The 25,268-nt window shown below is 43.4% G+C and overlaps 1 protein-coding gene across 4 annotated transcripts in view; it reads left to right on the top strand.

Moving 5' to 3' along the window:
• Positions 1–25,268, top strand: part of CERS6 (ceramide synthase 6) — a 338,155-nt gene that overhangs the window by 77,261 nt on the left and 235,626 nt on the right. For 3 of the 4 annotated variants that reach the window (XM_051848533.3, XM_017343213.4, XM_089328243.1), the window contains exon 2: positions 16,426–16,531. The exons of the other annotated variant lie outside the window; for it this stretch is intronic. In XM_051848533.3, coding sequence (XP_051704493.1) covers positions 16,426–16,531 — 106 coding nt within the window. The remainder of the gene's footprint in view (positions 1–16,425; positions 16,532–25,268) is intronic. 4 annotated transcript variants of the gene reach the window in all.

The raw sequence follows: 25,268 nt of genomic DNA, 5'->3' as shown, positions 1-25,268 counted from the left end.
TGGGCTTTCCTTTTTAAAAATGGACCTCGTTATCTAGAGAAGTTTTAGATTCACAGGAAAACTGATTGGGAGAAAGAGAGATTCCCTATAGACCCCCTTTCCCCATAGCCTCCTCTGTTATCACTGGTTCCCCACACCCCTGCCACAATGGCACAGTTGTTAGAACCTGACAAACCCACACTGACTCAGTTTGCTTATATGCTTGGGAGTGACTAATTATGAGGGCAATTGAAGTTAGAATTAAGAGTACTTGTAAAAACTATAAGGTCTTGAATTAAGCTATAATGATAGTGTCGTAATATCATAAGAGAGATTATGAGATTTGACCTTTGTCTTTATGCAAGTTTGCCAGAACCATGGGAGTCTTTAAGCAACACTGGGGTGAGGGCTGTGAGGGTTTCTGGAGAGCCAGACATCACTGAGGGTTGGCTCTGTCTTGGCATCCTGCTCAGTGCTTCGCTTGTACTGCCTCATTCAGCTCTACCATTCTATAGATGACTACCCGACTTTGCTGATACTGAGAATCAGCTTTCTTGACTATCCTCTGTGCCTTCAATGTGAAGGATGCTCCATGCTGTCTGTTCTGTTGTTCACGTCATCCTTGGTTGTGAAACATGCACATGGTGGGTGGTAGCATTAGCTGTCAGATTCTTCTGGGGAAAGTTAGTGTATTGATGGGTCATGAGTTTTAACGCAGACCTTTATGAAACTCGCAGGAATTGTTGACTCTGGTTTTAAAAATTTTGTAAGGTTTTTCTGTTGCTAGTAGATCACCATAAAAATAAAGGGCACAGTCTTCATTAAACTCCACATGCAATCAAAATCTTCAGTGGTAGAGCAGGAGGAAAACCACACAACGTCTATTGATGAGAATATTTTGTGGTTTCGAGGCCTTAGTGGGCAATCCTCTTGGTGTTGAGATCTGGGCCAAAAGAAGTGCTTAGGGTCAGGAACGTGCGTGAGCAACTGAAATGTCAGAAATGCTGGGAGAGCTGAGTCCTCGGAGAAGAATGACGGGTCTGTGCTGCCAGGTACCTCTTCACCTTAGTTTGGAGTTCAAGACACTGAAACACTGGACTCTTCTACGCTTGTTAAACAGTGATGACAATGCCTGTTTGCTTGGCCCTTAAGGACATTTTAGGATTGACTGAATTAAAGCATGAAAGCCTTGAGCCAGCATTGTGGAGCAGCCAGTTCAGCCACTGCCTGTGACCCCAGCATCCCATATGGACACCTGCTAGAGCCCTGGCTGCTCCACTTCTGATCCAGCTCCCTGTTATTGCACCTGGGAAAGTAGCAGAAGATGACCTAAATCCTTGGGCCCCTGCACCCACATGGGAGACCTAGATGAAGCTCCTGTCTCCTGGCTTTGGCCTGGCCCAGTCCTGGCTGTTGTAGCCATTTGGGGAATGTACCAGCAGATGGGAAATCTCTCTCTCTCTCTCTCTGACTCTACTCTGTAACTCTGTCCTGCAAATAAATCAATTATTTTTTTTTGACAGGCAGAGTGGACAGTGAGAGAGAGAGACAGAGAGAAAGGTCTTCCTTTGCCATTGGTTCACCCGCCAATGGCCACCACGGCCAGCACACCGCGCTGATCCGATAGCAGGAGCCAGGTGCTTCTTCTGGTCTTCCATGAGGTGCAGGGCCCAAGCACTTGGGCCATCCTCCACTGCACTCCCGGGCCACAGCAGAGAGCTGGCCTGGAAGAGGGGCAACCGGGACAGAATCTGGCACCCCGACCGGGACTAGAACCCGGTGTGCTGTCGCCGCAAGGCAGAGAGAGGATTAGCCTAGTGAGCCACGGCGCCGGCCAAATCAATTAATTTTTAAAAAGCCATCGTGGATTGTAAGGCATCTGGCAAAAATATGATGGAACTGAGGGATTCACACATTACAGAAAGGCGAGAGTTTCCAGAGTTCACGTTTTTTGCTTCAGGGCCAAGACAAGTATACCAGTGACAAGACTCTGTGAGACCATTTTGCACAGAGCCTGCAGGCTTGCTTCTTGCAATTCTGCTTCCTCAGCTACTCATCTGAGGAAGATGAGTGGAAGGAATGCCTGGACCCCAACACGGAGTGACAGCAGGGACAGGGATGGGGAAGGGATCATCCTAAGTGCCCAGGGGTATGACCAGAGGGACTCTGGGGCAGCTGACAAGCTCTTGATTTGTGTGACATGTCAAGCTCTGAGAGACTCTACTGGAAGCAGCAGTTAGAGATGGGGTTGCCAAAATTGCAGTCAAGGAGTACTGAAGCGTAGCTGACAGTGACAAATCTGTGAGGGTGTAGTTTTACCTCGCTGAGAGGTCCAGATAGGATCATCCTCAAAGTCCAAAGAAGAGCAGATCAGAAATAAAGCCTTACTTGTCCATGTGTACTGTTACTAGGAGAGTCATTGATAGTTATTGTAATTTTTTTTTGACAGGCAGAGTTAGAGAGAAAGGTCTTCCTTTTTCTGTTGGTTCACCCCCCAAATGGCCGCTACAGCCAGCACGCTGCGCCGATCCAAAGCCGGGAGCCAGGTGCTTCCTCCTGGTCTCCCATGCGGGTGCAGGGCCCAAGCACCTGGGCCATCCTCCACTGCACTCCTGGGCCACAGCAGAGAGCTGGACTGGAAGAGGAGCAACCGGGACAGAATCCAGCACCCCAACTGGGACTAGAACCCGGAGTACCGGTGCCGCAGGCGGAGGATTAGCCTAGTGAGCTGCGGTGCCGACCTGTAATTTTTCTTAGATTTATTTGTTATTTGGAAGGCAGAGTTACAGAGAGGCAGAGGCAGAGGCAGAGAGAGAGAGAGAGAGAGAGATCTTCCATCTGCTGGTTCACTCCCCAGATGGATGCAATCGCCAGAGCTGTGCTGATCAGAAACCAGGAGCCAGGAGCTGCTTCTGGGTCTCCCATGTGGGTGCAGGGAATCAAGGACGTGGGCCATCTTCTACTGCTTTCCCAGGCCATAGCAGAGAGCTGGATCAGAAGTGGAGCAACTAGGACTCGAACCAGTGCCCATATGGGATACTGGCATGCAGGTGGCGGCTTTACCCATTATGCTACAGTGCTGGCCCTAATATTTATTGTAATTTTATAAGCACCATAAGTCTATGAAAATATCAGCTAACTCCTAGTTGTCGCTCCCCTTCTTCATGGAGGAACGACACAGGACCCTGCGCTGTTCTTTCGTCTGCTCGGCCCTCCCCGGGTTTGCTGCTGGTTCTTCCCGGGTTGGCTGCCGTCCCTCCACCTCCGTGGAAGGGCGGTTCCCCCTAGCCACTTTCCCCACTTCCGCAGGGGAGTGGCACACCGCCGGCCGGCTCTCTCGGGGGCTGCACAGGTGTTCCTTCAGATAGATGTTCCTCTTAGATGTTCCTGGTGCATGCCGTCTCTCTCCTCCTTTATAGTCCTCTTCCACCAATCCCAACTCTGCTACCCACATGCCGAGTACGCTGCTCTCCTCCATTCAGGAGCAGGTCCCACAGTTTATTGGTTGAACTGGAGGCAGCTGTGTAGAAGCTGTTTCCCTTCTCAGCGCCATATTGTGGGAAAGCAGATGCATAGAATAAGTCTTAATTCCAGTAACTTAGTCTAGTCCGAGTTGCTCCCAGTTGCTCCCCACACTAGTGGTAATGTATTATAGACTTTCCCGACTGCAAGGGTATTTCTTATGTAAATACACACTATACAATGTTTATTCTTCTTTTAAAAACTTTATTGTATATATTTAACATCTATGACATAATGTTATGGGATGTATATTGATAGTAAAGAGATAACTATCAAAGTGAAGCAAGTGAATACACGTTACATCTGTCATTCATCAGCTACCCATTTCTTTTTTTTTAAACTTTTATTTAATAAATATAAATTTCGAAAGTACTTTTTGATTATAGCAGCTTTCCCCCCCATAACCACCCTCCCACCTTCAAACCATCCCATCTCCCACACTCTCTCCCATCCCATTCTTCATTAAGATTCATTTTTAATTATCTTTATATATAGAAGATCAACTTAGTATATACTAAGATTTCAACAGATTGCACACAAGACACACAAAGTATGAAGCCCTGTTTGAATACTAGTTTTAGCGTTAATTCACATAGTACAACACATTAAGAACAGAGATCCTACGTGGGGAGTAAGTACACAGTGATTCCTGTTGTTGATTTAACACTTGACACGCTTATTTATGGCATCAGTAATCACCCAAGGCTCTTGTCATGAGTTGCCTAGGCTATGTGAGCATTTTGAGTTCACAGACTCCGATCTTATTTCGACAAGGCCATAGTCAAAGTGGAAATTCACTCCTACCTTCAGAGAAAGGCACCTCCTTCTTTGATGGCCTGTTCTTTCCGCTGAGATCTCACTCACAGAGATCTTTCATTTAAGTTACCCATTTTTTTACTTCTGTGGCAAGAGCAACTAAAACATTAGCATGAATTCCTTTTACAGTACAATTTTGTTACCTGTAGTCTTCATGTTGTACGTTAAATCTCTAGGCTTATTCATCCATGTATTCACTTTAGTCATTTTTTTCTTATAAATATCTTAATTCCTTTTATATCAAACTTAAGGTAATGTATGGGCATATTTTAATTGTTTAAGGTAATGGCATTATTGGGTCCAGCACCGTGGAACACTAGGTTAATCCTCCGCCTGTGGTGCCAGCATCCCATGTGTGCACCGCTTCTAGTCCCAGTTGCTCCTCTTGCAGTCTAGCTCTCTGCTGTGGCGTGGGAAAGCAATGGAGGATGGCCCAAGTGCTTGGGCCCTGCACCCGCATGGGAGACCGGGAGGAAGCACCTGGCTCCTGGCTTCGGATCTGTGCCAGCCAGCTGTTGCGGCCACTTGGGGAGAAAACCGGCGGAAGAAAGACCTTTCTCTCTCTCTCTCCCTCTCTCTCTCTCTCTGTAATTCTTCCTGTCAAATAAATAAATAAAATCTTAAAAAAAAAAGATAATGGCATTATTAATGACAGTTTATGAACTTCACCCTTTAGCATCTATATTCTGTGTTTATTGAATAGTGGAGATGGATACTTTTTTCCAGAATTCTTGAAACGTGTGGTGAGGAGAGGTGATTTGGACATTTAGGTCAACGTGTGGGCTTTCCGTGGATCCAGCCAAGTGTGCATGATATCTGGTGGGTTTTCATTCTCTGATTGTCCCTCAAGTGAGGTTGGTGTCTGTAGACGGGCGGGTTCTTTTAGTACTCCTACGTAAGATCTAGTGAGAGTTTTCAGAAAGCTTCTTGAGAACTCTAAAAAAAAAACCACTACCACAGAAAGTCTTTGCAGATGATTTTTTATTAAAGCAGTCATTGTCTAAAAACTATCTTCCTTTTCCTTAAGTCTACAACAAAGTTAGATTAAGAAAAGAATATGGGAAATCATGAAAAAAAATAGAGTTGGAAAAGAAAAAAATGGTTCCCGGGACTCAGAGTCCCGGAGAGAGAAAAACGCAGAGGGACTGCTGAAGTGTTTGCAGATGTTGGAGGTGGTCAGCAATTGTACTCTGAGCAGGGCTAAGAAAAGAGGAAGTGGGTTACATTTCAGTAAGAAAGAGTGATACAGGAAGAATATTTTGAGTCAAGCATGATGAAAAACTAAAATAGGACACAAAGGGAAGAGGTTTTTTTTTTTTTACCTTTTATTTTGAAAAATTACAGAGTTACAGAAAATTGCAAAGAAATGTACAGAGAGATTTTCTGATCATTCAAAGGAAAATTCTGAAGGATCTCTAAAGAAAAATCAGGCTCAGAGCTAAGAGGCTGGAGCAAGTAGCACAGGGTTCTCTTAAATGTTCCTGCTATTTCTCATATCCCTGCCATCCCGTGCTGACAGGTTACCAACCAGGACAGACTAGGGCACAATGTATATCTGTTGTAACCAAGGTATTAAAAAGAAGAACAAACGTTTGCTGAATACTTCGCAAATATTGAGCTCTGTGATGTGAGGTTTATATTCATTCTGTCAATGCTTACAGAAAATTATCCAAGTGTATTTTATTGTCTCCATTCTATAAAGGTAGTAACTAGGTCATAGAGATAGTCAACAGTTTTCCAGTGCTCCACGCTCAGAGCAGGTGTATCTGAGACATGAATTGTCTCTGAAGGAATTGTCCTTTACACTTTATGTCTGCCTGCTTACCATGCTGTCTGCCATCCACCTGGTCTCTGGCCCTCTGAGTGCTCTCAAGGGGCTAATGGTTTAGAAAGAGTTCCCAACATGAGACTGAGTACAGATATGGTTTTCATTAGATAGGTGAGGAGGTACAAAAGTTCCATGGTGTCTCCAGGCACAGGAAGAAGTCATTGCTTTGTTGGTTGCATGTCACGTTCTCTTGGTGTATTTTTGGAGTAATTTCACCCAGTTGAATAGTTTCATAGCTTTTGTCACTACCATTGGCTTGAATGCCATCTTTTATTCTACCTGGCAAGGCAGTGAAGTGGCACTTTATTTTTATTCCACCTACTGTTGTCTGTGGAATGAACTGAATCACAGCTGTCTCTGGGCTTCAACGTTAGGCTTCTCTGTCTTTGAGATATTAAGTCTTATTAGGGATAATGGCTATCCTGTTCATCTCCTTTTATTTTGGGTATTAATTTATACTCTCATTTTAAGAACTTAACAATGCAGAAACACATTTAAAAAGAATGTTACAGCAACCTATCACCTGGCAATAAACATAATCAACTTTTTAGTGTATTTTTCACATATTTTGTGTGTCACAAGTGCTTTATCACTTCTGAGCAACTTTGCATGTTATTAAGCATACATTTAACACAATTAAGTGTCGTTTACCTTTAACATACAAGCTTAAAAACCATACAGAAACATCAAATGTGAATGAAATCTTCTTAACCCTAATAGAGTATCACCATTAACAATTTTTCACTAGTATTCCTTATAAAAAATTTAAAGTATGCAAATGGGACATTATACTTGGTTTTCAGTATGTTGCACTTACATGTTTTTGAGGCACAAAAAATTGACCTCAGTTTTACATCTTAGACAATTCCTTTTTCTCCTTCTGACACATGTTCATTTCCTGTGTTTACACTCGTGTCCCACGTGATTCCCTTCATCCTGTGGCTTTATATGCCATGTGCATGTTGATGGCACCAAATTTGTACCCTACACTAAGCCTCCCAGAGCTGCAGACCAGTGTGTCCAGCTCCCACTTGGCATCTCTGTTTATAAGCTGAAGAATTGACTAAGTATAGCCTCAATCTTGCCATGCCTCAAACTGACGTCACAAATTCTTCATCCCAGCTTCCAAACTTAACTGCCCTTCTAGGAGCTTGGACCAAAACTATGTCCCCACCCTTTTCCTTTCTTATCTCCTCCCATGTTTAGTCCATCAGTAAATCCTGCGGCCCCAGCCTTTGGAACAGGTGCAATAAGGTCTGATTTCTCCTCACCACCTCTCTTGCTGCTGCCCTCTCTTACCTGGACTTTGGAATAACTACTCCACTAGCCTTGTTGTTCCCATAAGGGCTCTCCTTCATTCAGATTCAGTCTGGTTTTTTGTTTGTTTGTTTTTTGTAAGATTTATTTATTTGAAAGAGTGACAGAAAGGGGAAAGAGACAAAGAGAGGGATTTCTCATCTGCTAGTTGACTCCTCAAATGGTTTGCAACAGCCAGACCTGGGCCAAGCTGAAGCCAGGAACCTGGAACTCCATCTGGGTCTCCCATATGGACAGCAAGGGCCCATGTATGTGGGCCATCTTCTGCTGCTTTCCCAGGTACATTAGCAGGGAGCTGGATGGGAAGCAGAGCAGCCGAGACTCAAATCCACGCTCCGATATGGGATGCATCACAAGGAAGGCTTAATCTGCTACCACGCCCGGCCCTCAGTCTATTCTTGACAGAAGACTCATGATTTTGTTGAAACAGAGTTGAAACAGAAACCAGATCCTTTAGGGTTTCTTTTGAGAGACCTGAGTGGCTTTCCTAGCTCACTTACACTAAAAACCAAAGCTCTTTTTTTTTTTTTTACATTTATTTATTTATTTGGAAGAGTTATGGGGTGGGAGAGAGAGAGAGAGAGACATATCTTCCACTCACTAGTTCACTCCCCAAATGGCTACAATGATTGGGGATAGGGACTAGGCTAGGCTGAAGCCAGGAGCTTCTTCCAGGTGTCCTACGTTGGTGCAGGGGCCAGGGACTTGGGCCATCTTCTGCTATTTTCTCAGGTGCATTAGTAGTGAGCTGGATCAGAAATGGAGCAGCTGGACTCAACCACCCTTATGGGATGCCGGCACTGCAGGCCGCGGCTTAACCCTTTGCACCACAGCGCCGGCCCCAAAACCAAAGTTCTTAAAATGGCCTGCAAGGTGCTGAGATGTGGCTGCCTGCTGCTCCTGTGCTTCCTAACTGTAGCCACAACCGGTCCTCTGAGCACGTCTTGACATCTGAGTCCTACTGCTTTCTCAGGCCCTTCTTCCTTGGCTGCTATGCCTTCCAGAACATTCTCCTCCATTTTTTTTTTTTAAACAACAGTTTACCTCCTTCCCTCCTTTGGGATTCTGTTCACTTTCTCCGTGGGGCCATCACTCGCTAGCCTGTTGCAACCCCACCTGGTACCCCTGTCCTTCTCATCATGCTGTATTTTTCTCAGTCATGATCCAGCACAATAAAAAACACTTTCTCTTCTCTCCTCCTGGAATATAAATTCCATAGAAGCAGGTGTTTTGCTCACTGTTGCATCTTCAACCTTAGAGCAGGCCGTACACACCATAGATGCCTGATGAGTAATTTGTCAGCAAATCATTAAGCAATTTACCATTTCCCCCTTCTGTAGGGGCAAATGTGCATGAAAATCTTTCCTTTCATGACATTTTCATTTGACAGATTTCCTTAAATACCTAAAAGTGGAATTGCTGTGCAAAAATGCATGGCATATCACAAATAACTTAACAGTGCCTCTGTATTCTGGTTTTTGGGAGAGGGAGGAAATCTAGTTTTTTATTTTATTTTATTCAAAAGAGTTAGAGGTTGATGTTGACCTTCCTTCTACTGCTTCATTCCCCAAATGCTTGCAATAGCCAGCGTTGCAAAGACAAGAGCCAGGAACTCTATCTGGGTCTCCCACACTAATAGAAGAGACCAAAGTACTTGAGCCATCACCTGCTGCCTCCCATTATGCATATAAGCAGGAAGCTGGATCAAAATTAGAGCAGCCAGGACTGTTCAATAAGGGATGACTGAGGGCCTCCTAAGTGGTATCCTAACCACTAGCCCACAATGCCTGCCCTGAAAATCTAGTTTATACTAAGATTATATTAGGAGCTGATGGTCTATTAAGTCTTCTCTAAGTTGTTTGACTACCTTTAAGACCTTGGACAGACTAACTTCTTTGGGCTTTGGTTTATATTTCTGTAAAATGAGATGTATTTAGTTCAAAGTGGTGTGTGTGTGTTTTTTTTTTTTTTTAAAGTAAATCAGTGGCGGGCGCCATGGCTCACTTGGTTAATCCTCCGCCTGCAGCGCCAGCATCCCATATGGTCACGGGGTTCTAGTCCCGGTTGCTCCTCTTGCAGTCCAGCTCTCTGCTGGAAGTGGCCCGGGAAGGCAGTGGAGGATGGCCCAAGTCCTTGGGCCCTGCACCTGCATGGGAGACCAGGAGGAAGCACCTGGCTCCTGGCTTCAGATCGGCACAGCTCCAGCCCTAGAGGCCATTTGGGGAGTGAACCAATGGAAGGAAGACCCTTCTCTCTGTCTCTCTCTCTCTCATTAACTCTGTCAAATAAAAAAAAAAAAAGTAAATCATTACAAAAACACTTGGTACATGCTAACTAACTTTCAATAAATATTAGTCCCCTCTCTCCAAATTGGCTTTTTTCACCCCACCAAATATTGATTTTTTTGGAAACAGTTTAGTTAAGATTATAGAATATGTAGTCATGCACACTCAGCTATGCACTGGGGCACGTGCACACATGTATGCCTAAACATGTACCCACATATTTGCTTTAAACATGCAATCTATACTATTCTTGTCCATTTAAAGTTTTAAATACCTGCTGTAGTGGTAGCCATGGCACATCCACAACTGATAATACTGAGGTCTAAGAAAACAGTTGGAGTCAAGCAATGAGATCAATGTTACCTCTGCCCCTCCTCCTCCTCTGCTACATAGTTGGATTTCTTTCCTGCACAGTCTGGGGTGGGTAGGATATGTGTTACTTCTCATAATTGGACTTAACTATTTCACCTGTCATTAATTGGCTGTGATTAATTTCGAAGATCTTGCAAGTGCTTTTGTATTTTCCATTCCTTATGCTCCCTTCCTTTCTGAAGATCCAGGTTTTCCTCTGGTTTTGCTGCCTTTTAACCTAGAGAACTTTCTTTAGCATCCTTTTAACAAATGATTCCTTTGAGAGGAGGAGAGGCAAGAGAGAAGAATCTGCCCACCAGTTCACAGCCAGCAGAGGCTGCAGCCTGGATCCTGGAATGCGATCCAGGTCTCTTTGTGGGTGGCAAGAACTCAATCACTTGGGCTATCACCCCTGCCTCCCAGGGTCTGCATTAGCAAGAGACTGGAACCAGAGCTGGCATCAGAAGGCTCAGCACCCGCCCCTCCTTTAGCATTCTCAGAGTGAAGCTTGAGGGCCACAAATTGCTGTGATTTTCCTTTTACCTTCATTCTCTGAAGGTAGTTTTGCTGGACTGGAGTTTTGAGTTGATGGGGGCTTTTTGCTTTGTTTTGTTTAGTTTATGCTTTTGCTTCCAGGAATTTAAAGATGTTACTGCACTGTCCTTGAACCTTCATAACGTCTGATGAAAATGTTTCACAATATTTCAAATTATTTTTTTCCTGTATGTAACGTGCCATTTTTGTCTAATGACTTTCAGTTTTTTCTTGTTACCTGTGGTCTCATCTTGTTTAACTGTGAATTGTCTAGGTTTTTCTCTTTTCATACTTATCTCATTGGGATTCGCAAGCTGTTCAGTTCTGTCTGTTTATATCTTTTATCAGATTTGGCAAGTTGTGAATTGTTACTTCTCCTAATATTTTCTTTTTCTTCTCTAGTGTGTCTCCTTTTTCCTGGGACTCCCATGACCCACATGTTAGATTGTTTTAAACTGTTTCGCCGGTTCTTAAAAGTCTGTTTATTTTTCCATTTTTTTCTCTTTTTAAATTGCATAGTCCAAGTTCACTGAGTTTTTCCCTTTTTTTCCCCATCTTTTTGTGCTGCTGGGTCATGCTTTCCTTGCTTTTCATCAGCGTGGATTACATCTGTCCTATCTGTGCAGTCTGTGGGTTGTTTTAACCTTGCTCTGAAAAATGTTGATGTTTTGGTTATCAGGCAGTTTACTTAGGCTCAGACTGCAGTGGTTCATGCCCACCGCGGTTTCAGACTTGGATCGGGCCTTTAAGCCTTAGCTTCTAGCTGTGCTCAGTTTATCTTGTACATTCATGGTTCAGAAGTCAGCCAGAATCTTGATTTCTACACAAAACTAGGGTTTCTTCCCTGGTCCTTTTCCTTCCACGGTTCTCTAGTCGCTCTGAGTTCCCCAGGCTCCTTCTCCTGGCTGGCTCCTGTGGTGAGAGAGTACGTGTTTTTCTATCCGAGTTCTTACCTGCTGCTGTGACTGGGTTTGACATCAGGGCAGAGCTGTAAAACAAACACAGAGGCAGATAAGGGGCTTGCTTTTTTGTTGCTTATGTGCCCCAGCTTTTGATTCCCCTCCAAAGTCTGTTTGCTTCGTTCAATCTCCACAGCCCTCAGGTAGCGTTGTCTGTAATTTTTATTTTTTTAATTTTGTCTAGTGGAAAGGGGAGGTGTACTGGTGGTATTGGTATGTTGTGTAGATTTTAAAGAGAAAAAAAAATGTGTTTGTCAGGATCTCATTCCTCCACATCAGAAGCAGAAGTCTCCTGCCAATTCTTTGTAGTTGGTATTTTTATTAAGATGGTCCTATGCACACACAGCTGTCAGAGGTTCCCTGGACTCTTTTTCCAGTTTTCCCTGATGGTAAAATTGAAACACTGTAGCTTGGAATCACAAGCAAGAAATTGCTACAGTCTCCTAATCTCATTCAGATTTCCCATTTTATTTATACTCATTTGTGCACCTGTGTGTGTATGTGTGTGAGATTCAATTCCATACAGTTTTTGCACATGTGTAGGTTTGTGTGTCTGCATTCACAGCCTTCTAGCTGTACTTTGAAAGCTGTAGGAATTTGACAGTTAGAAAGGACATGGAGGCCCGTGTTGTGGCATAGCTGGTAAAGTCGCCTCTTGAGACACCAGCTTCACATATAGGCGCTAGTTCGAGACCTGGCTGCTCCACTTCCGATCCAGCTGCCTGCCAATGACCTGGGAAAAACAGCCAAAGATGGCCCAACTACTTGGGCCTCTACACCCTCATGGAAGACTTGGAAGAAGCTCCTGGCTCCTGGCTTCAGCCTGGCCCAGCTCTGGCTGTCATAGCCATCTGGGGAGTGAACCAGTGGATGGAAGATATCTCTCTCTCTGTCACTCTTTCACATAAATAAATAAATCTTAAAAAAAAAAAAAAAAAAAAGAAGAGAAAGTACTCAAAGGCTCTGGCCATGTTCCCCAATAAAGATGATGAGATATTTTAAAGTAGTTAGAACAATGGCATTTACTGTGCAAACATTCATTGTTTCTGAAGGGTGTCCCTTTGCAGGTTGTAGACTTCCTTGAGTGCAAGGATCACCTCTCACCGCAGCCCTGCCCATTGCTCACTTCAGGACTTGGTGCAGATGTTTAACTTGTGTTTAAAATGCAAACAAATGGAACGGAAAAGTAGAAACATCTTAGATGTTTTCCTTGCCTTTTAAACTGAGGCTGGTAATTTCCAATGCTTAGATCATGATTATATTTACTTTAAAAATATGGCATATGAAAGTATTTTATAGATGGTTGATCTTTTGAATGTGGTGTTGCTGCCTTTGATTTAAAAAAAAAAAAGGAATTAGGTGAGCATTTCCTGGTAGAGATGATCATCAAAGCTGGAAAGTAAGTATTTCCTTTTAACTTAGTATTTGTAGGTGAGAGAGTATAGTATTTGTAGGAGAAAACGAGCAAGCAAGAGAGAGGGAGGGAGGGAGGGAGAGAGAGAGAGAGAGAGAGAGAAAGGAAGACTTACTTCTGTTAGAGCCAGCATTTAAAAAAAAATTCAGCTTTTCTCTAATGGGCCATAGCAGGAATTGATAAAACTAGCAGCAGGGTCCCAGGTTTTATTCGGTATGTAGTATATTTTCTGGGGAAAAAATAATGCTACAGTTGTTTCACACGTTATTTGGAGAAAAAGTGAAATATCTGTATTTACATATAATTAATGTCTCTCAGTTTGGATTTGACATTAACTTTCTGCCTACTGCCACACTTTTCTGAACCTTGGACATGGACTCTCTGCACTGCATAAGATGAGAGGAGAATGCCTAGGGAGGCATGGCTGGAGCCTATAAGCATGCTCTTTGAGGCCAGCTTTGAAGTCATGGGAACAATGGAAATTAAATAAATAGCTTTTTATATTGGAATGGTCAGTCACGTACCCTCTGATTTCCAAATGACCCTGAGAAGATGTGGATATTCCAGGGACTCACAGCCTTTTTGGAAAAAGATAGTAGAAGTACTTACTAGTGTATTTTAGATGAATTATTTATCATGCTTTCCATCCGTGCATTCCTCATCCATCCCTTTTATCTATTTGTGTGTTCATCCATCCATCCAGTATTCATGAATTGTCCCCAGTGTGCCACGCATGAAACAAAAACATTATATGACACAGTAACTGTTCAGGGGATTAAAGCAGTTTATTGGGCATGTATGCCAAGGGTTCATGTGAACTTTGGGAACTTCAACTTTAGACTGAATCAGTTTCCCAGGTACATTGGCAGGGAGCTGGATTGGAAGTGGAGCCACACCTTAACCTGCTGTGCCACAGTGCTGGCCTTGAGCCTTGCTTTAAAAATCTCTTTACAGAATATTAGATTTAGTTGATAGTTTCAGTGATGAAAACTTGATAGGAAGATGCTAATGCATTTGTTTTTGAGACTTAAAAAAACCAGTTCTTAAAATGTGGTTTGAAGCTTCAAGAGAAAGCACAGGAGGTATTAAGTGTGTTTTTTTGGAATTGCTTGGGTAAGTGACTGGAGGGGGAGAGCAAAGGTGAGGAAGTTGCTACTGAAGAGATCCCCCTACTGCCTGCCCACACGTTGTTGTGGAGCACCAGAGAAGGCCAACTTGTGAGCGTTTCCAGCCTTCACTTGTCAGCAGCTTTCAAAACCGTGGCAGCAACATGAAAAATATATTTCCTGAAGTAGACCAGTTGATCAAATTTCTTGACCCCTCCAGTGCATGCCTAGGCATTGTCATGGGGTGTGAACTCTTCAGAAGCAGCAGCTTGTGCTGGATCAGGTTGCCATAAGGCTGATGATGACAAAGTCCAAAAGGGAATTTGAACGTAGTGCGTCAGAAGTTGTGAGAATGGGGAAGATAAGGGAGAGGTGGGGAGAAGGTCAATTTGGAAGGACATAGATTGGAAGAGAGGATTTTGTCCTTTACACCAAATTAATTGTGCCTGTTTGCCTTATTTTTCACTTTTGCTGCATCTCATGTCTTTTCATACACTTCAGTCTACCTTATGATGAAAAGACAGATAACCACACAGCTGGACACCGTGCCAGGGAGACAAGCTCTAGACGCTCCCCTGTGCTCAGTGCTCATTCAGTTTCATTTTCCCCTCATCATAGCCACAGCTGTACCTCTGTGACTGTTGTTTGTAGTGAACACCCAAGGTCTCTAGGAAAAGGTTATGCTCCTTGTCAATAAGGTTGACGTGTCTCAGAAAACTTTAATTGAAAGAATTGAGGTGTGTTCAGCCTAGTTTTTGGGGTGCTTGTATCCCAAGATGCAGTTCCTGGGTTTCTGTAAGCAGCCCCACTCTGATGCAGTCTGCCAGAGGCAGCACTGATGCTTCCAGGAATTGGGTTCCTGCCACTCATGTGGCAGGCCTGGGATGAGTTGTCAGCTGCTGGCTTTGGCCTCAGCCTAGTCCCGGCCATTGCAGGCATTTGGGGAGTGAACCAGTAGATGGGTGTTCTCTAACTTTTTGTTTCTCAAGTAGATAAAAATTAAAAAAAAAAAAAAAGAATTGAGAATGCAGAAGGTTTGGAGATACTCCAGTTTGTGGAAGATTTATGTATTGGAAGAGAGTGAATATTCTTTCTACCCAACTTTGTCCTGGAGAGCTCAGTATGATAGGTGTTACATCACCTTTTCTGTGTAAATGGTTTAAGTTTGAATATGTACAGTATCCATTTTTCTTTTGAATAAATTGCTTCACTTATACTTGAAATAGAAACCAGAAGAATGTCAGTACTATGTATGCAAACTTTGTTAGTGCTGCTTACAAAAAGGGCTTCTATGTCTACTGTACTTTAATCTCATTGGTTATTATAAAGTTTCACCTAAGATCTACTTGTGATCTGTTAGGTATGTTTACTAGTTGTTGCACTTGGCCATCACTGGATTAACTTGGGTAATACTTTCCTGTAATATTAAATTACTTCATATTAGTAGGGAATGTCAGATGTTACCACTGAAAGTGATTACTTACAGCACTTTATTTCTTGAGCATTTAGCCTAAGACTTGAAGTTGTAAATGTATTTCTTTTTAATACTGTTTTGTTAGAGGTGTTACCATACCTTTGGGCCCCACACATTCCACCTGCTCTCCTTCAATGATTCAATCACACATCAAATAAGACCAGTTATGAAGCTCAATCTTCCCACTCTTCTTGACATAGGCATTGGCTTAAGAAACAGTCCTACTCGTGCTTGTAAACACTCCAGACTTTTAAGAATGTCTGGGATGTCATGCTGTTTGACACCCGTCATTGCTCCCTATGAGAAAAAAAAAAATAAATGCAAGACAGAATTTTGAGAGGCTGAAAGGGATTGGGGCTGAATACAGAACACTGAGTATAGACAAGAGTGCTAAGTTTTTGACTAGCAGTGATCAGAAGTCCTGTTTCTGCTCATTGTCAAAATATGACATGACTATTGGACTGTGTTAGTGTGAAGCTTACGTGTTACATAATTTAAAATCAGTTTGTCTTATTTACATATCTACTTATACCCGTATAGTTTCATGTGCCAGTCTCTCTGCGTCTCGTTAGAACTTGAGGATCAGGAGGTTTGAATGCTTTAAAGGACTTCTTTTTTTAATGTTACTGCCAGGCGACTGAAGGAGAGAAAAAGTGGAGTCTACTTCATGGTTACCCATGTGGCTTTTGACAATGTACACTCATAAAACCCCACCAGCACTTTGCTGGGCCACTGAGTGAGGTGTAACTGGTGGCATTAAGAACAGCTACAGACTGAATAACTTCTGACATTTTTCTTGTTTTTTGTTTTGTTTTGTTTTGTTTTGTTTCTGATTTTTAGATTTGTAGCCAAACCATGTGCCATTGCCCTCAACATTCAGGCCAATGGACCACAGATTGCGCAGCCGAATGCCATTCTGGAAAAGGTCTTCACTGCGATTACAAAGGTACGATGTCCCTCCCCAAGGCGCGGGTTCTCAGCGCGCTGTCATCTCATTCCTTCACTCTCGCATTTGGAGACAGTGCCCAGTCTCATGCTGCAGAGCCTGTTCTCTGTGGGCATTGCGCTTAAACCCACACTGCAGAAGCTGAACAGGGGTGGGCGTGTATGGAGTCCTTTCCCAAGTTGATTTTAGATGCTTGTCTGTGACGAACAGTCTTGATTAGGTGGTGATTAGGCTCATTCTGTGCCTCTCTGATTCTCGAGTGACATGGAGCAGTGCTGAAAAGGGTTGGGTGGGACTTTGTGTCAGTTACTGGGTGGAATCTGAGAATATGATTTATGTATGACGAAAAGAGGAACTTATTTGCTTATACCGTTGTCCATATACTCGAGCAGTTGCGGTAAATAGACAAATGTGCACGACACAAAGGCATAGTTGAAGAGGAAAAGAGTTGCAGTGTGGAGGAATGTTGGACGAGGCCCAGGGTGGGTCTCAGGAAGAGATAGGTTCACTGTTGAGAATGAAAAGGAGATATACTCACTCTGGTAGCAGTTAAAAGTCGAGACCAGGCCAAGGAAGAGAGCCTGCCCCTGCCCCTGCCCCGTCCTCCACAGGACAAAAAGAGGAGAAAGATAGAAGTTCTCAATCCAAGATCTTAAGAAAACAAAGCAAATCGCATAGTCCATGTGTCTTGCTCTGAGTCTTCTGTACCTCTTGCCTACCTTATTTTCCTTTTGCCTGCACAGGAAATGAGAACAGGAGAAATGAGGCAGACTGAGAGAGGTACCATGGGGCCATGTATTGAAAGATTCATGTTCCTCTTTTGTTTTCCTGGGAGAATCACTCAGGCTTCTCAGGTGTAGTTTGAATGTGTTAAGCAAATTCTGTTCCTCTTTTGGTACTTGTATTGCTAGCTGTCCGTACTGTTTGTCTCTCTCGTATCACAACTACTCATTGAAATATCCGAACATTTATTTTATAGTCTTCCCTTCTGCCCAATTTTTTTTAGGGTTTTCTCATCTTCCTGTTTTTTATTTGTTTAAGATTTGTTTATTTGAGAGGCAGAGGCAAAGAGACAGCGAGAGACAGAGAGAGACAGAGAGAGAGAGATCTTCTATCCATTGGTTCACTCCCCAGATGACTGCAGTGGCTGGAACTGCACTGATCCGAAGCCAGGAGCCAGGAGCTTCTTCCAGGTCTCCCACACGGTTGCAGAGGCCCAAGGACTTGAGCCATCTTCCACTGCTTTCCTGGGCAACAGCAGAGAGCTGGATTGGAAGTGGAGCAGCCAGGACTGGAACCAGCGCCCATATGGGATGCCGGCACTGCAGGTGGCAGCTTTACCCCTGCTATGCCACAGCACTGGTCCTTCCCCTCTTCCTTTTACAAGTGATGTTGTTCCTGGGAAAGTATAAGAAAGCACCAGGGGCCAATGCTGTGGCTTACTAGGCTAATCCTCTGCCTGCAGCACCGGTACCCCAGGTTCTAGTCCCGGTCGGGGTGCTGGATTCCATCCCGGTTGCTCCTCTTCCAGTCCAGCTCTCTGCTGTGGCCTGGGAAGGCAGTGGAGGATGGACCCTGCACCCGCATGGGAGACCAGGAGGAAGCACCTGGCTTCTGGCTTCGGATCGGCGCAGTGTGCCGGCCGTGGTGGCCATTTGGGGGGTGAACCAATGGAAAAAGGAAGACCTTTGTCTCTCTCTCTCTCTCTCTCTCACTAACTCTGCCTGTCCAAAAAAAAAAAAAAAAAAAAAAACAAACAAACCTCCAGGTTCCCTTTTGTATCTGCTAGGAAGAAGAGCAGAATGAATTATGAATTTTAGGACATGCTCTTTTGGTGGTTTCCTTGCTGGTTTAATATGGCCAAGTTTTACCCTAAAGGGACATATATCCTGTGGTATTTAAAGGAAGAAAATATTAAGAAAAAAACCTGATTATCAGGTAGTATATCAATGTACTGCAACAGAAAACTTCTCCTCTTAAAAAAACAAATATCAGGTCATGTTTAATGTGATTACAACACATTTGTATTATCTTTGTAACTGCTTTCAGCACACCCTATTCTAAATGAATAATGAAATGAGTTTTCAAGCCTCAATTTGATGCCTCCCTCTAGAAGTTCTGCAGTGAACATTTTAACTCCCTCGCCTTATGTTTGTGTTGGTTACAGGAGAGGTTCCCTCCACAAAGATAATGAAAAGGTTTGCAGTTAGGTTGACTTCTTTGAAGATTCTTTGCTTCTAAGCTGATTTTAATGATCATGTGCTTTTGGTTTCCAAGGTGATTCCTTTGCAAGTTTTTACATGATTGAAACAGAAGCCTCATGTTTTAAATATAAATGCAGCAAAAGTTGGAACCATTTTCAACTTGTGTTCTTTGAAGTTCTCCAGTCTTATTTGTGACAGGAAAATGTGACAGATCAATTGACCAGAATGGGAAGAGTCGGAGTGGAGCGCTCCAACAGCGGGGCAGGGTGCGTTTCAGTGGTCATCCAGCAGGCTGGCCTTGGCCGTGGCTGAGGGACCTTTGAAGAAGGACATGGTTATCTTCTTCCCCTCAAAAAAAAAAAGCATAAAATCCACATTTAGGACCAGCTAGCCCCACTGTGTGTAGAGCCATACGCAGAGTGAAGATGTAGGACCCTTGTTCAAAAAGCTTGAGAAAGGTGCCATCGAAGGGACAAAAATATGAACCTTTTCCTTCCTTCCTTCCAGTGTCTTCCCCTCCCCCCCCCCCAGTCAAGGTGCTTTTTACTTGCTGTGAGGTGTCATGCTCCCTCAGGCATGGGAGACACTCATGGGACAAGTACATCCCCATGCAGGGGCCTGGGGCCGACTTCTGTTGCTCAGCATAAATACAGCCCACCTGCTGCTGGGTTCCTTTTTTCTCCAGCCACTGGCTAATACACTGCCCTGGACAACCAGGTAGAGAAGTTGAGGCAGACCTCTCTCCTTTCTGTAAGCCCACTGGTCCAACCCGTGGTGGCCAGCTGTTCTCCAAATGCATTGCAACTTTGTGCCAGGATCAAGGGCGGGCAAGAGTTCACTCTATGGAGTCACTCCCAAACAATTGGGTGACCTCCTCTATGGAACTTGCGGGAGTACAAATCCCGCCTTACCACTTCCCTTGCTTGTGCTCATTCCCATGCTGGGGGCTGAAGGTAGCAGCAGTCACCAGGAAAGGGAGAGAGAGGAGCCAGGTGGATGCTGCGATAGAAAAAGTACAACCAAAGACTGGGGGAGGTGAAGGGCTCAGATGTGGGCCAAGCTGCAAGTCCTGGCGTGTGCTGCACTGCTCAGTTGGACTTTATTTATAAAACACAAAGTACATGATAAAATTAGGAAAATTTTCAAGATAGCCACAGAGCTTTGTGAGTCCTTCTGAGTGAGGGGCTCCCTGGGACTGCACTGCCCATAGCCAATAAGAAGATAGGAAATGCGAGTCTGTAGAGTTCCAGAAAAGTGCAAAAACCATCCCAGAAAAGAAGACAAAATTTGAAGGAATACAAGAAATATCAGACGTTACGGAAAACTTAGCAAAGAACACAGATGATAGAAGTAATAAAGTGGAGTTACATGAACCAAACAAGAAATGACATAAAAATTTAGATACACAGGGGCTAGTATTGTGGTGTAGTGGATAAAGTGACAACCTGCGATGCCGGCAGGCGTGTGGCTGCTCTGCTTTCAATCCAGCTGTCTGATGGTGGCCTAGGAAAAGCAGCAGAGGATGTCCTAAGTGTTTGGGGCCCTGCCACCCACATGGGAGACCAGGATGAAGCCCCTGGCTCCTAGCTTTGGCCTGGCCCAGCCCTGGCCATTGTAGGCACTTGGGAATTGAACCAATGGATAGAATATCAATCCTTTTCTCTCTCTCTCTCTCTCCCCCCCACCCACCAACGTCTCCTCCCCCTTCCCTCTCCTCCTACCTCCCTCTCCCTCTCCCTCTCCCTCTCTGGATTTCAAATGAATAAATAAATCTTTAAAAGAAAAACATTTGGATGCTCAAGGCAAGCAGATCCAGGAACTCTATAATTGGACTCCCTTAAGGGAAAATGAAATAATGAACAAATATTGGAAGATATTATTGAGGAAATTTCCCAAAAATAAATGGAGTTTTATTTTGATGTTAATAGAAACCTAGTGAAAAATGATCTGGAACATTGAACACTCAGCTTTATGTTATTAAAGTTATTAAGAATGGTAAATAAAAAAAATCATTTTTGGAGCAGCCAAGCAGGAAACCGAATGACTTTACATCACATGACTTCAGGCTTTTACTTTAGCAGAATTTTCAGTATTCCCAAGGAGAGTGAGAACTGAATTTATATCTAGCCCAATTGTTTCTACTGTGTAATGGCTATACACATGTGAATATGAAAAAATTTAGGGCAATTGTTCCACAAGTCTTCCTTGAGGAAACTATGAAATCAGTCATTTCAGCCATCCTGGAGATGATTAGGCATGCTTGTGAGTGTTGGCTATCTTTCTAAACTGTATATCTAAGGCAGTGTGAAGTATGCAGATTGGTGACAGAACAGAACATTGAGATTTTATGTCCTCGCAGTGTATGAAAGCTGCAGCCAAGAAATAACTAGGGGGACAGGGATGAAGCTGGGAGGAACCAAAGTTCTCTGATTGCATAATCTCTAATGGTTGGGAGTCGCAGCTATCATTTAAAGCTGATAAACCGAGGAGGAGAGTAAATATGTTTAATAGTACAAGAGTAAATGGTGAGAAAGATAATATTATTGACTAGTGTTGGGTGGTGGAAGAGAAGGAAGGAAGAAAGAGGAAGTCATGTTACCTTTAAATAATGCTCATACAGAATTATTAGCTATGGAAAAGAAACAGAATATTATACGGATCACCACCAGAGCAAAAATTACATACTACAGGGAGGAAAATGAAAACCACTAGGCACATGTTTCTTCAAATCATCAAAACAGAAAGTAGAGTATAATTAGAAAACTATACAAAATTTATCAATCTTATCAATACATACAGATGGCTTCATTCATCTAATAAAAAATGCTTCAGGTTTGAGTTACTGCCTGAGTTGAAATGTGTGCCCTTGTTATTTCTTACACTGATATCCTGATGCCCTAGGTTTCAAAATGTGACCTTAGTTGGAGATAAAAATCTCTATAATTATAATTATTAAAGTAGGGTCGTTAGGTGGTTCATAACCCAGCAGTACTGGAGTCCTTATGAATAGGGGACGTTTGGACATGAGTGGGTGTGAGGGAAGACAATGTGCAGAGACATAGGAAGTGGGTGTCATTTATAAGCCAGGGAGAGAGGCCTGGAACAGATGCTCCCCAGCAGTGCTTTGACACTTCGATCTGGGAACCAGCCTCCAGAACCATGACACAATAAATTCCTCAATTCTTTCTGTTGTTGAAGCCACACTGTTTGTATAGTTTGTTATGGAAGCCCTAGAACACGCATACAAATGTATACAAAGCACAGAAGAGAGCCCCAAAAGACAAAGTAGTTTAAAATATCGAAAACTAGAGCAGGGTGAAAGTATCCAGGCAAACATAAATAACAAAGAAAGGATTTCTAAAGGCATTAAAGGAAGTAAAGATTTGATTTTTTATTGCCACAAGACATAATTTATAATGAAGATAAAATAGTTATGAATATATACGCATTAAATACTGATATCTATATAATCATTCAATAGGAATTAAAGAAGAAACAGAAATATGATAGTAAGAAACTTTGACTTCTTGGTCATGAGAGACCTGATTATCAAATTGTAAAACAGAATGTAGACAGTCTCTTTAAAAAAAATTTATTTCTTTATTTGAAAGGCAGAAAGAGAGAGCGAGGAATAGAGAGAGAAAAAGCCTTTATATATATATATATTTTTTTTTTTTGACAGGCAGAGTGGACAGTGAGAGAGAGAGACAGAGAGACAGGTCTTCCTTTGCTGTTGGTTCACCCTCCAGTGGCCGCCGCAGCCCGCGAGCTGCAGCCGGCAAGCTGCGGCCGGCGCACCACGCTGATCCGAAGGCTAGAGCCAGGGGCTTCTCCTGGTCTCCCATGGGGTGCAGGGCCCAAGCACTTGGGCCATCCTCCACTGCACTCCCTGGCCACAGCAGAGAGCTGGCCTGGAAGAGGGGCAACCAGGACAGAATCCGGCGCCCCAACAGGGATAGAACCCGGTGTGCCGGCGCCGCAGGCAGAGGATTAGCCTATTGAGCTGCGGTGCCAGCCGAGAAAAAGACTTTCACCACTAGTTCACTCCCCAGATGGCTACAACAGCCAGCATTGGGCCAAACTGAAGCCAGGAGCCAGGAGCTCCACCGAGGCTTCTCACGTGGGTCACAGGAGCTGAAGTTCTTGAGCCATAATCCACTGCTTTGCAGAAGCATCAGTGTACGGGAGCTGAGTTGGCACCTTGATATGGGGTGTAGGCACCCAAAGCAGCAGCTTAACCCACAGAGCCACAATGCCTGCCCCAGAATATGGACATTCTAAGAAGTGTAATTAAGGAGGAAGATCTGATGAATACATTTAGGACCTTATATTCTGGGTATAAAAATTTAAGTACCTATTAAATATTTACAAAATGACCCTATGTTATATAATAAATTTGTAAGGAATAAACTTAGAATTAGACATAATCAGGGCTGGCACTGTGATGCAGTAGGTTAAAACCATGGCCCATAGCACCAGAATCCCACATGGGTGCCAGTTCAAGTCTTGGCTGTTCCACTTCCAGTCAAGCTCCCTGCTAATGTGCCTAGGAAAACAGCAGAGGATGGCCGAAGTTCTTGGGCCACTATACCCACGCTGGAGACCCAGAAGCCCCTGGCTCCTGGCTTTAGCTTGGTCCAGCCCTAGTCATTGCAGCCATTAGGGTAGTGAACAAGTAGGTGGAAGATTCTCTCTCTCTCTCTGTTTCCTTCCCCCACCCCGGCCTTCTATGTAACTTTGCCTTTCAAATAAATAGATAAATCTAAAAGAAAGTTAGACATAATCTAATAATACTTGAAATGAAGTAAAAATCCAAAAACAATCTCTTCCCTTTGGAAATTTATAAATGGATAAAAGTGAAATTTCAGAATATTTCTAACACAATAATAATGAAAGCACGGGACCAATGCTGTAGTGCAGTGGGCTCAGCACCCCACATCCAAATGCTAATTTGAATCCCAGCTACTCTGTTTCCCAATCTAGCTCCCTGTTAACATGGCTGCGAAGGCAGCAGATGGTGGCCCAAGTCCTTCAGCCCCTGCCACCCATGTGCAGCACCTGCATGGAGTTCCTGGCTCTTGGCTTCAGCCTGGCTCAGCCCTGGCTGTTGTAGCCATTTGGAGAGTGAACCGGCGGATGGGAAATCTCCTCCTCTGGTTCTCCCACTCCTCTGTTGCCTTCTCTTTCAAATAAATCAATCTTAAGGAAAAGGAAAAAGCATTGCTTATATATACTGTGCCAAAACAGTGCTTAGTTGAAAACTTGTATGTATGAAACAAAGTTAACCATGTAGTTAAGCACTGGAAAAACTGCAACCAAATAGAGATAAACAGAAAAGAGAAACTAGTAAAGATAAAAGCCTGGGGGCTGGCACTGTGGCTCATTTGGCTATTCCTCTGCCTGCGGTGCCGGCATCCCATATGGGTGCTGGATTCTGTCCCGGTTGCTCCTCTTCCAGTCCAGCTCTCTGCTGTGGCCCGGGAGTGCAGTGGAGAATGGCCCAGGTGATTGGGCGCCTGTACCCGCTTGGGAGACCAGGAGGAAGCATCTGGCTCCTGGCTTGGGATTGGTGCAGCGCGGCGCCAGCCGTAGCAGCCATTTGGGGGGTAAATTAATGGAAGGAAGACCTTTCTGTCTCTCTCACTCTCTAACTCTACCTGTCAAAATAAAATAAAATAAAAGTTAAAAGTTAAGTGTTAGCAAAACTGTAGAACTAAAACATTTTTAATCCAAAAATGTTTTATTGGTTTAATTTTTTTTTAAAGAGTGTCATCTAAGCCAATTGAGGAAGAAAGAAGCAAATACAAATGCTAACATAGTAATTGACAATCGGAGGAAAATGAAGAGTGTGTTTCTGTTAGCTGGGTGCTATTGTTTGGATGTAGTTTGCTTCCTCCAAAGCTCCTATTGAAATTTTGTCCCCAGTGTATTTGTCTTGAGAAACAGGGGAAAGGGAATCTTTAAGAGGTGATTAGGTCATTAACAGGGACTAATGTGTTTACCAGGGGACTGGGTTAATTCCCTTGGTGAGTGCATGCTTACTTTAGCAGGATGGAATTAGCTGCTGCAAGAGTTAGTTGTTATAAAGCAAGACTGCCCCTCCTGTTTTTCGATTTTCTGCTATATTATAATCAAGTGCAAGGCCCTGGATGGATACAGTTGCCCAATCTTGTATTTCCAACCTCCAGAATTACGAGCTAAACTTTATTTTACGAATAACCCAGTCTCGAGTATTCTGTAGCGGCAGCAGAGAAGAAACTTAAGACATGGGACAAATTAAATGGATAAACTTGGGTATAAGGGAAACCATTCTAGAAAAGTATAATTTGTGTATGTGTGTGTATATATGTGTGTGTGTGAGAGAGAGAGTGTGTACTTGTATATGTGTATGTGAGCTAAACTGTAAAAAAGTACCAGATTCAGATGCTCCCACAAAAGGAATTTTTCCTTATTTTATTACACTGAAAATATTTTCTGAACAAGTAGGTTTGTGTTCTTTTCATTGCTCAGATTATTAGCAATTCCAAGATATG

This window comes from Oryctolagus cuniculus, chromosome 3, assembly GCF_051225735.1.
Source record: "Oryctolagus cuniculus isolate XC-2025 breed Fujian yellow rabbit chromosome 3, ASM5122573v1, whole genome shotgun sequence".
Classification (NCBI taxonomy): Eukaryota; Metazoa; Chordata; class Mammalia; order Lagomorpha; family Leporidae; genus Oryctolagus; species Oryctolagus cuniculus.
Note: the sequence above shows the minus strand (reverse complement) of the source record. Positions and strands in the feature narration are given on the sequence as shown.